This window comes from Sarcophilus harrisii, chromosome 6 (genome assembly GCF_902635505.1).
Source record: "Sarcophilus harrisii chromosome 6, mSarHar1.11, whole genome shotgun sequence".
In the NCBI taxonomy this organism is placed as follows: Eukaryota; Metazoa; Chordata; class Mammalia; order Dasyuromorphia; family Dasyuridae; genus Sarcophilus; species Sarcophilus harrisii.
The window spans coordinates 209972547-209985312 of NC_045431.1; the positions used below are offsets into that span (position 1 = coordinate 209972547).

The following is a 12766-nucleotide window of genomic DNA, read 5'->3' on the forward strand; positions in this document are numbered from 1 at the left end:
CTCCTGTCACTCCATAACACTCCCTGGTTGCTATTAAAAGGAAATCTGATTGCCAAATTGAGTCATCAGCCTCAATCAAAAAGGGATGACTCACTATTGACCTAGTCAATAGTTTTTCTTTTTTTTTTTTTTCCTTTTCATTGTTTTCCTTTTCCTTTTCTTACCAGCTCCCTCCTCTGCTGATTCCCAAGATATTTTAATACGTAAACTTCTCAGGGTTACTTACAGTCTTAGAGATGTGACTCAAAGATGTCCAGGGTTTTATGATGGAAACTTCATTTTAATGTAGCTTCCATCAGATGTGACAACAAGTCAACTCAGTGGTGCATCTCCAAATGACTGGAAAAGTTGGATAATAGATCCCATCAATCTCCCTTCACCAAATAATATTTGCATAGGATTGTTAAGGATTTCAAAACTTTGTTTAGAAGGCCAGTTCTGGCTCTGTTCTTCCAATGTTATGCCTCAAGATTACTTGGTTTTGAATGTAGGTTTTTCTTTATTTTTGTACCATGTTTTTAGTGTTATTACCTCAAAGTCTACATTCTATTATTTGACAAGGGAACAAGTGTTATCAATATACCGGAAGGTATAACTTTCTAGGACTTATTAAATCTCAGTTGATAATAAGTTTGTATTGCAAAAGTTGATGGAAATTGTTTGGGAACCTTGATTTACTGGAGAACTTTGCTCTTAAGGCTTTCAGATATACAAAGAGTTTTTACAAATGATTTCTGCTGTCAGTCTCAGTTAGCAATCATAGTTCTAAAAATAACATACATCTAATGTTTTAGGCTTGCAAAATAGTTTACATACATTATTTCATTTGATTCTTTACAATACTTGCACACCAGGTATTATTGTTCCCATTTTACTTATGGGAAAACTGACACTCAGACTTGGATCAGTTACAGCAGTTGAGGGATTTAAACCCGGGTCCTTCTGATTAAAACAATCAATCGTGTTAATTAAGAGAAACAGCTAGGTAATACCTTCATGCCTTAATGTACAGAACACTGAATCTGGACTCAAGAACCTTAGAGTTCAAATTTGGCTTCACACATTTACTAGCTGTGGGACTCTTGACAAGTCACTTCACCTTATTTGTCTTAGTCCACTGGGGGGGAAAAGAGATGGTGAAACATTCCAGTATCTTTGCCAAGAAAATCCCATGGACAATATTAGCATATTAGAATTCATGGAGTTACAAAGAATCAGACAGTACTGAACAAGAGATCTCCTAACTACAGTTTAAAGTCTGGTCCTCTGATTGAGTTAATATCGGGAAATCTCATGTGAAAAAAACTTCTACCAATTCAGATCAGTATCTTCTGTCTGAGAGTTAGCTGAGCACAGAGGCTTTAATTACCCAGGGTCACATAGACGTGTCAGAAGCAGGATGTGAAGCTAGATTTTCTTGATTCTAAGGCTGGCTCTCCATTATACCACACTCCCTCTCTACAAAGTCTCAGACAACCTTCCTGACACAGTTGGGTGAAGGGGTGGGGAAAGAGGGGGGTTTCATTTTTCACACAATGGTCACTAATTGGATGAATTTCCTTTTCGAGATACTGATAGAAATTTTTCTAGTGTCATTTTTAGGCTCAGAATTCTCCAGTATATTGGTTAAATAGAGTTTAGGTTTAAACCTGATAAGAGTACCTTTTTATCCTGTTTTTGAGAGCCACATTAACAATTGAAACCATACAGCACTGAATTATTAACACTGAACAGATGCAACTAGAATATTTTTCTTTTTATTGGCTTTGAGAGGAATATACAGAGCTACCAGCAAAGTATTGACTGTCATCTACACAGGAAAAAGGAAATGGGTGGGGAAGGGCAGGTAGAGGGGTAATATAGATAGTCTCATCAGCAAGGTTCCTTTATTTTCTTTGAGACTGGGGTGAGAAATAGGCTGAGAGATTCAAGTAAGCAAGGTCTTTTCAGTGTGGGCAGTATAAAGTAATAGAGCATGGCATGCAGGGAAATTGTGAGATTTACTAGTATAGGGAAAATTTATGAGAACAGGAAAACAGCTCTCTCTCTGGTATGGTTTTCATGCAGAGGGATGGATACACTTAGCTAACTCACACTCTTACCTTGGATTCTGTGGTTTATGATTATGTGAATAAAATAAAATAACATTTTCATTCCCAACAGAGATATGCAGATTTTATTGCCACCCCATAAAACTACTTTTTAAAGAGATTCTATGTGGTATGTGTTTAGACTGCTATATTTGCCATTAGGAAGAATTGGGTTTAGCCCACCTCAGTCACTTACTAGCTGTGTGTGACGTCTTGGGAAAAATATCTAACTTTCTTACCTTAATTTTTCCTTACCTTAAGGTACCTTTACCTTAAAGTACCTTTACCTAAAGTACCTTACCTTAATTTTTCTTACCTAAATTTTTCATTTCTAAATCTAGTCTCCTATGAAAGCAAAAACATTACTTTCTCTTCTCCCTTCTTCAACAGGATTTTTTTCAATGGTTTTGGACTTTCATTAAATATGCTTTATCCAATTTAATTAAAAAATTAATAAGGTTGTATGCATTTTAAAAGATTTTGCTCTTTGCTCTATTGTATATACTGAAAGTACAAAAAAAAATAATTACAGCTCATAGCAAGTCATTAACCGTTAGTTCTCTAATCTAGGCAATTCTCTTAAGATTGTATTCAACATAAAAGGGTGTCATGGCTCAAAATGTTCTCTTTATTTCCAAAAACAAGGCAAAAATATTGCATTTTAAAATTCTGGATAGATTCAACCAGGATCCAGGTAGTACTAATGTTCACTCCAATGTTTGGAACAAAGAAAATCCTTAACAGAACTGGCTGAATGAAGCAATTCAGTGCAGAGAGGGTGACTATCTACTTTATTCAGAATTTTCCTTTGCCAAAAAATTGCCAAGTCAAGTCGCTCTCTATTTTTTAATAGAAAATTTAACCCTCAATCACCTGGATTATTAGGAAAAGGCAATTTATATAGTTATGAGAGCATGAGAATCAACTTGGTAAATTCTTGACAAAAGATTATGGATCTTATAGCCCACGTAACGTGTGTCTGCATGTTTCTTAGATTACTAGCCACAGATAAAATACTGGGTCTGTAGTCAGGAAGACTCATCTTTCTGTGTTGAAATCTGGCCTCAAACATTTACCAGCTGGGGTGACCCTGGGCGAATAGTTTAATGCTTTTTGTCTCATCAGTAAAATGACCAGAAGAAGGAAATGGCAAACTATTCCAGTATCTTTGCCAAAAAATCAAACAACAACAAAAAACCCTTAATGGTATCATAAGTAGTCAGATAAGACTGAACAATGATAACAAAATTTTCTGATATGAGCTAGCCTTCATTAGAAATCTGCTATTGACATCTTGCTGTGTCAGAGGATGTTGGTGCAGTTTTTCCTCTCCGAGGATGTATGATTAGTCAAGAAAGGCATGTTTGGGCTACAGAACTGCCATGTTTTGTTACCTAAAAATATTCTTTGTCCCAGACATTAGAACAAACATTAGTACTGCCCAGGTCCTGCTGTAAGCACTCCTGCCTCATTTTTGGAAGTAAGGAGAACGTTTTGGTTCTGATTTTCTTAAATTAATAGTATTTTATGTGTGTGTGTGTGTGTGTGTGTGTATGCAAAGATAGTTTTCAACATTCACTTTTGCAAAATCTTGTATTCCATATTTTTCTCTCTTTCTCCTCCCCTAGATAGTAATGCATCCACTATAAGTTAAACAATTCTAATATATTTCTGTATTCATTATGCTGTATAAGAAAAATCATCAAAAGGTTAAAAAAACAGTAGAAGGAAAAAACAAACAAGCAAACAAACAGCAACAACAAAAGTGAAAATACTATTCTTTGATTCAATTTCAGTTTCCATAGTTCTTTCTCTGGATGTGGATGACTCTCTCTATCCCACATCTATTGGAATTGCCTTGAATCTCCTCACTTTTGAAGAGTCAAGTCTACCATAGTTGATCTCTGTGTTCTTTTGGTTCTGCCCACTTCACTTAGCATCACTTCACATAAATCTTTCCAGACTTTTCTGAAATCATCTTCCTCATCATTTCCTTTTTTTCTTTCCTTTCTTTCTCCTTCCTTTCTTCCTTCCATCCTTCCTTCCTTCCTTCCTTCCTTCCTTCCTTCCTTCCTTCCTTCCTTCCTTCCTCCCACCCCCCCTCCCCCTCTCTTTCTTTCTTCACAGGTACTCCTGACTTCAGGGCTGGTGCTCTATCTACTGAGCCACTTAGTTGTCCCTCTCATCCTTTCTTACAGAAAAATAATATTCCACTACATTCATATACCGTAACTTATTCAGCCACCCCCTACCTGATAGGCAAGGGAGAGCATTTTGGACCATGACAGGCTTTCATGTTGAATATATTACATATCACTTGCAGAAAAAGAAAGGAGGATAATCCATAGCACATGCGTATCCTCAAATGGAAATGGAAAATAGAATGGATGGATCCATCTGATCATTTACTTATTTGAATAAATTATATGATTATATATATGTATATATAATCATATAAGATTATATGGACTCTAAATAACTGGAACACATAAGAAATAATGGAAATTGAAAAGAAAGAAATACAATCAAGGTTAATGGGGGGGGGAGGGGGCTACTCAGTGAAGGGTTCTTAGGTATTAGGTTTACTTAACTTCACTAGTCTGTGGACAAAGTGCCAGAAGCCCAGAACAGTTTGAGATGAAAATATTTTAGCACCCAAATTTCTGTAGTCACAGATTTCTTTACTTTAATTTATCTTGGGAAGAAAAAGAACAGATCTATGATTAAATCTCCCAGCTACCTCAACAAATAGTCTAAATTCTCTTCATAGTTATCCCTAACTTTGTTGGAGAGGTTGGTTGGAAGTCTACTTGAATGTGTCTATCAAAGCTTGTTTGATTGCTCTCTGAGAATTGGTTATTGCTTTGCTGTCATTTAGTTTTTGGTAAGGGAGCCACTTCTGAACCAACATATTCAGAAGAATTTGTGCTGTAAAAGCCTTCCTGTTTTAGACATGTAGAATTTATGCATTCTGTAGCTCACATTTTTCCTGTTCTCTTGGCAAAAGAGAGACCATTAGAATTTCAGTAAACAAAACTCCACAGGAAGTACTAGTGGATTAACACTTTCAGTTCCAGCCCCTCTGGATGATCAGTTTGATATTGTTGCCCAGAAGTGAAATCTGCCCATTCTCTTTCCATTTTCAGTGAACCTAGCAGCATTTATTGAAAAACCAGGCACTGAACTAATTAATTGCTGTAAACACAAAGGAAGGCAAAACCTCCCTTTATGTAGTTTACATCCTGATGGGAGAAACAGTGCATAAATAATTAGGTGTGTACAAGGTATTTTCAGAGTAGAATGGAAGGTAATCTCAGAAGGAAGGCACTAGAACAAAACTGTTGAAATTTGGTTCCTTTCTGACGAACTTTCAGTTCCAATGAGATTTTGCAATTCTGGAAATAAAAAGATAATTAAAAGCCATTTTTGGTATAGAGATTATATTCAAGAGATTTCATAGAAGTCCTTTCCTAGAATATATTGTTTGTAACAACCCTTTAAGATACTATTTTACCTTCTCAGGATATAGCATCTGGGATATGTAACAAATTCAATCAACATTGGCACAGAAAAATGAAAGACAGAGACAAGGGCAATCTGGAGTTCAGAGTTTTTGATAAGGTGGAGTCAGAGGCATAGGAGAAAGGGTTAAACCTTAGGGGAAAAGGATAACTATCTCATTGTGGAACTGGAGGGATCAAGGAACTGGAAGGGGGATCAAGGAAAAAGAATTTCAATTGGTGGACATTGAGGAGGATGGACAGGGCAGGATGGACAGAAAGTCAAAGTTGTCAAAGATTCAAGGAGAGAGGCAAGCATATGCTTGAAAAGTGACTGGGTCAGAGGCCAGGTAGAGAAATAAATAGAGTAGAAGAGATAATGATGAAGAAAGATCTCTTGATAAAAGTTAGGAGTGAATTGAATAGTGGAGGTGTGGGAAAGAGGAATTGTCAGAGGGAATGTTAGAAATCTATCTTGAAACTATAACAGTTCTGATTGATTGTGAAGCCAAATGTATGCTTGCCCTATTGAGTGACTGAAATTGAGTTAAAATAAAAAAGAATTTTAAAATCTCAAAGCTATGGTGGCAGGATATATGTATACATCTAATAATTAATATGCAATATTTATAATATATTTTATTGTATATTATAATCCTATATTATTTGTTATTATACATTAATATAATACGTAAGATATATGAGTAGATATATATGGATTATCATCATAGGTACTTTTAAATTTCTAGTTAAGGGACTAGTAGTGAAGAGGAGTAGGGTTGCCTGATAAATATCATTGAACAGTACTGCTTCTTACTATGACAAATATAGGTTGTTTACCCCCATCTCTAGAATAATATATCAAAATTATAACTTTATGCTTGTTTCACTTTTCCTTATAATTCCCTAGGCATTGCTGATTGATAAATGTTTATTGAGAAATGGAAAATATTTGAGATCTTTTCATATTCTTTTTCTTAGAACCTTCTGTTTTTCAAACCATTTTTCAATAGTTTGCCTCTTTCCCAGGCATTCAATAGCGACTCTCTCCTCCTACAAAATCTTCCAGTCCCTAGTAGCCTCCAAATAACTCTAGAATTCTGCATTTACTAGAATGACTTCATCCTTAAGGCTAAATGTATCCCCAAAATATTCCCACATAAAGCAGATTGACTTGGCTTTGTACAAGATAATCTTCCTCATGCTAGGTGCCAAAGATGCTACCATACTTAACAATCCATTTTTTCCTTAACTGCTTAGTAGTGAATTTGTGGAAGTATTTCAGAATAAAACAGTAACTCTCGAGTATCAGCAAGGTGACTGAGGAAAGGCAAAAAGATCAAAAGGGGCGTGAGTGATCTTCGTGTATCTGGACCCTTGTGGTGGGTGGGCAGCATTTGCTAATTCTCTGTCGGTTGCTCCACAGACAGCAAAGAGATTTAACCTGTTCCTGCGGCGGCGCCTTATGGTAATCCAGTATTGTTTTTACATGCTCGCAGTTTGGATGGCTGCAGTGAAAGCCTGCTTTCCTGGGTGGCAGCTCTGTTAGCTCAGCACTTCTCCTCCCTAGATCAGCCCTGTTCCATTTGAGTGATTCCCATCACCCATTTCCCAGGTCATAGCCTTCTAAAATCTTAGAGAAGTCATTCCAGATGTTTGCACGAGGGCAGATGTAATTCTGCTTATCCAGAGTCAGAGGCCACATTGTGGTTATTTTGTGATCAGGTTACTTTGCTGCCATTTAGTTCAACTGAAAACCTCTTGAGTGCCAAAAAATACCTTTTGAAATATAGCCATGATGGACCAGGTATCACATGGAATAAAGATCCCTGCTGTCAGGTTTTTTTTTTTTATTTTTTAGATGGCCTCAGTAGTCTCAATGATGAACTGAACAGGCAAAAGGTCAGACCCTTCTCCATGCACTGGGGAACCAGTTCCTAGTCTTCCCCTCCTTCTCCCACACATTTTTATTTGGACTAGAAAATTTCTTCTAAATGTAGCCAGTTCCATTTCTTCTTGGCAACGAAGTTCAGTTGCTTATGTCCTTATTCACAAAAACATAATATGGTTATCCAAAGACCATCTATAACACAGAAGTTGACATTTTGGTCATATCAGGACCACTCTAATCACCAGTGCAAGCATATTTCCAGTTTGGGGAAATTAAATGTCCTGACTTGGCTGGACATTATTTAAGTTATAGAAATAAAAAGCTTAGTTAAGGAGCTTATGAAATGAGCATGTTGGTTTAGTGGGAAAATAATCATTGGTTTTGGAGTCAGAAGACCTGGATTATCATTCCAACCCTGTCACTTATTACCTGTATGATGTTGGGTAAGTTTTTTCACCTATCTGGGCCTCAATAAAATAGTAAGGTTGGACAAGATCACCCATAAGGGTCTCTTCATTCTAAATCTATGACCTAAGAATGACAATTCTACCCATTTCATCAGCCTGGTACCTGATTATACATTTGTTCAAATGGTCTGGCCACAGATTATGCTTCCCTTTTATAACAGCAAGGTATCTCAGATCCAACCCAGCACTCTTGTTGCAGCTGTGCGAACCATTTGCTAGAGGAGGAAAACCCACAACTACTCACTGCCTGGCCCTGCTAGTTTGCAGGGCTCTTAATGCTTTCAAAAGGAAGAAGTGGTGAGTTCATGCCACAAGTGAAACTTAATCCTGTTGGTTCTCTTATCACCCAGGAGAACTGAGCACTTTAGGCATCAGCCTGGGATAGGTTTTTGCTCACTTGAGCCATCTGTTTGGAAAGTGAGCCCTGCTTAAATAGGAGTGCATGGAGGCGTCCTGGCAGTTAATGCTGTTGGTAGGCTGCCTGCTTTTCAGATATTAACTGTGCCTTCATTTGGCGATCTGCTTTAAAAACCATGAGAACAATTTTCAAAAAAAATACTCAGATGAAGAAATTCCAGGGTCTTTGGGGGAAAAAAGGGGAGGACGGACCAGAGTTTAGACCAAATGCTATTCCTAATGCTTTTTTTTTTTTTTTTTTTTATCATGTCACTCTTATCTGGCTTCAATTAATTCCAGCTAGCATTGAACTGGCTTGATTTTATCTGATATACAATGGACTCACTTTGTCTTTGGGATCTAAAATATGAGCATTTTGAAGTTGGGGACTCTTGTGTCTTGTCTTCGTTATCCCAGTGCTTTATGGAATACAATAGGTGCTTTGTAAATGCTTTTATAACTGAATATTGTAGAGTGAAGCTAACCAATTCCTTGCTGTTTCTGCATTTCATTCTACATGTATACATGTATTTGGTTCACCTATCCATATACATGCAGCATTTGGGTGGTGTGTGCATGTTATTCATATTACTCATGGTTTCTTCCTTCAGATTCCCTATGTAAGATGTGAGAAAGAAGAGATCGAAAAAGAGGAGAGAGAGAGATAAAGACAGTTACAGACAGACAAAGAAGGAGGGAGGGAGGGGAGACAAAGAAGGGAAGGGGAGGGGGGGAGAGAGAGAGAGAGAGAGAGAGAGAGAGAGAGAGAGAGAGAGAGATTAATCACTTCTATTGGTCTTGGGCCACCCCTTTAAGTGTGGGACAAGAACCACCAACTAATCCTTAGACATTGCCTTCCTTTCCCTTTCTCATATGTTTGAGACATCCTGAGTTAATGATGGATTCTTTCTATCTTCTACAGTTTGACAAACGCCAGCAAAGCAAGGATTCTGTTTTCTTTTGCGATGGAATACGACGGATTGATTTTGTACTTTCCTATGTTGATGATCCAAAGCAAGAAGGTGAAAAAAAAGTGGTAAGTAATTAGAAGAGTAATGAATCTAGAATTATGAAAAAAAAAATAAAAGCAGAGTAAACTATAGCTTGTTCTAAGCGTCTTTGTATGGGACAAGTGGTCTTTATTGGATTCTTTTCTTCCTCCTTTTTTCCCTTCTTTCTTCTCCCTCAAAGAGCTTGCAATCTAATGGTCATGTCAACAAATATATACAAAAAAGACATATACAGATTAAAATGGTAACAAAGATTTTAAAAGCAAACAAAAAGAAACCCTTTATTACAATCAGGCAGGTCTGAGAGTGTACCACCCCTTTGGTTCTCCACCTCAGCAAAGAAAAGTGGGAGATTAATTTTGTCAACTCTTCTCTGGGGTTAGTTTTTGCTATTATAATTGTATGGCGTTGAAAAGCATTTTTTTTTCACAAGTGACTAGGTTTGAAGTTCTGTGGAGCAGCCTGGATATGAATGTCTAAAGTTAAGATTTTTTTTTTTTTGGCTTGTTCAGGAAGATTTCAGACTCTTGACTGGTAGATAAGCAAGATAGTTATATGTACTCTTCATTCTCATTTATTTAGGTGTTCTCTCTATAATACAGATCATTCATTCCTGCTCATCCTGTATAATTTTCATCTGTGTTTTCCTGGAAGTTTGCCACAAGGTAGAAGACAGCAGATAGGAAAAAAGTCTTTAGCTTATTACTTATGGTTAGGAAAAGTGAGTCAGCACTATCCTAATGTAACATTCACCTTTTTGATACTTCCTTAATGTTGACATCAATGAAAGTGCTACTTTCCTTGTTCCTTCATCAAGATTTTGGAGGTGATTTTAACGTGTCAACATCGATGGCAAAAGGGAATAAACTCTGGCAGTTCTTGAGTTGAGACAGCTTTAGATTTATTTCAGTGATGAGCTGTATCTTTATTTCTGATTGCAGCCTAGTTCATTTTGGAGTTATTTATCACTAGGTAGCAGGGTGATAAATTTAGCCAGAATGACTCTTCACAATAGAAGTATTATGATCTGTGTTTGTTCAAGCAGTACATATCTGTAATAATTGCATTGTCATGAAATAATGTTTTTTGAGTTAACCAAATTCTCAGGTTTTTTTAAACTCTTAATATAGGGCAGCTAAGTGGCATTTGGATAGAACATCAGCCCTAGAGTCAAGAGGATCTGAATTCAAATTTGATCTCAGTCAATTACTAGCTATGTGACCCTGGGCAAGTCACTTCCAGTTGTCTCCCTCCAAAATATTTTTAAATTTAAATTTAGGTGTTTTCTCTATAATAAAGTTTAAATTTATTTATTTTATATTTTCTCCAGTTACATTTAAAATAATTTTTTTACATTAAAAAAAATCTTTTGAGTTGCAGATTCTCTCCCTTACCCCCATTCCAGCCCCCGTTAAGAAAATAAAACTCATGTTGTGGAAGGAAACAGATCTCCCATTATAATTTAAAAAAAAATACCAAGGAAAACAAAATTGAGAGAGAGAAAGACAAAGACAGGTAGACAGAGAATCCTTCAATCTATATTCAGATAACAGTGATACATCAATTTCTTCTCTGGATAAGGATAGGATTTTTCATCATGAATCCTTCAGAATAGGTATGGTTCATTGTACTACTGAGAATAGCAAAGTCATTTATAGTAGGACATCCCAGAACATTGCTATTATTTTGTATACAGTATATTTCACTTTGCTTGAGTTGGTGGAGGGTTTTTTGTTGTTGTTATTGTTGTTGTTGTGAGAGCATCTTGCTCATCATTTCTCATAGAACATATGAGAATATTCTACAAGTATTTTTGTACAGGTAGGTTCTTTTCTCTTTTTAAAAAATCTCTTTTGGTATTCATGCCTAATAGTGATGTTGTTAGGTCAAACAATATGGATGAATTTATAACCCTTTGGGAATAGATCATATATATATATATTGATCATTTATCAATTGGGCATGGCTCTTTTTAAAAAAATAAATTTGACTCATTTCCCTCTATATTTGAGAAATAAGGCCTTCTCAGAGAAACTTGGTTCAAATTTTTTTTTTTTTACAATCACTATTTTAACTGTATTTCTCCCCATTTATTCTATTCTCTCTCTCTCTCTCTCTCTCTCTCTCTCTCTCTCTCTCTCTCTCTCCCCTATCTTCAAAATTGGTATGCTGTTGACCACTCCCTGTCCCAATATACCCCCTTTCTTTTATCACCCTCTGGCCTTCCTACATCCCATTCCCTTCCTATTTTCCTGCAGGGGTAAGATGGATTTCTATATTCATATTGAGTGTGTAAGTTATTTCCTCTTTGAGCTAATTCAGATGAGAGTAAGGTTTACTCATTCTCCCTTATCTTCCTCTCTACTGTAAAAACTTTTTCTTGCTTCTTTATGGCAGATATTTTATTTTATTTTTTTTAACTTTCAAATTCATTTTATTTAAAGAAATACAATAAGAACAAAGAAAAACAGAAAAGGAATACAAAACAAAAAAGAACATTATCATGTGCCCAGCATATCAGGGAGGATTCAAAATATAACAACAAATACCAATTCAAGAAAAAATATATATATAATAATTAATAGAAGAAATTATATTCATGAGTGTCCATTGGTTTTTTTTTTCACTTCCTTATAAATTGTTCTTTTGTTCTTTGCTGCATACCATTTTTACTTTATTTTCTTTTCCTCTCCTTTCATCCGTCCCACTAGTCCCAAGCAAGCTATAGTTAAGGGAGAATATATTTATATATAATATGTAGATATATACATACACATGTATTCCCACACATACACACATATATCTTTCCTATCTCTGTTAACCCTTTGCTTTAATTTTGATCTTAATTTGCTTTGCTTTTTAACCTTCCACCCTACATGGATCCCTCCCTCATCTTCTTTCTCATCCTTTGCTTCCTTGTCTGCCCATTCCTCCCCCCTCCCCATTTCTTTATAGAAATTTTGGAGGGTGCTATAACCTTCATAGTATATGTAGTGTTGTCTATTAAACACTTATTCCCCCTCTAATGCTTCTGTGTCTATTCTTCCTCTGTATCTCATTTGTATGATATAATTACTATTTGTACCTTAACTGTCCCAGTCTTTCTTTTGAGCTGTCGTATTGTTGATGTCAATCTTAAACATATGCTATAAATTTCCCCTATTAAAAAAAATAAAACAATTTGTCCATATTGAGTTCATTCTATCTCAGTAGATATGATTCCAGGACCTGTGATATTTTATTGTGACTGCTGCTAAATTTTGTACAATTCCAATTGTAGCTCCAACATATTTGAATTGTTTTTGTTTGTTTGTTTCTTGCAAAATTTTCTTTTTTGATTTTGGGGTTCAAAATTTGACAATGATATTCCTGTGGGTTTTCCACAAAGGATGTCTTTGACGTCCTTTTTTTC

The 12766-nt window shown here is 36.0% G+C and overlaps 1 protein-coding gene across 8 annotated transcripts in view; it reads left to right on the forward strand.

Moving 5' to 3' along the window:
* Nucleotides 1-12766, forward strand: part of ANO5 (anoctamin 5) — a 145156-nt gene that overhangs the window by 66986 nt on the left and 65404 nt on the right. For 5 of the 8 annotated variants that reach the window (XM_031941869.1, XM_023506299.2, XM_031941872.1 and 2 more), the window contains one exon: nt 9267-9380. In XM_031941869.1, the coding sequence (XP_031797729.1) occupies nt 9267-9380 (114 nt within the window). Of the gene's footprint in view, nt 1-7016; nt 7059-9266; nt 9381-12766 lie in introns of all 8 variants that reach the window. The other 3 variants (XM_031941867.1, XM_031941868.1, XM_031941870.1) reach the window with 1 other exon arrangement.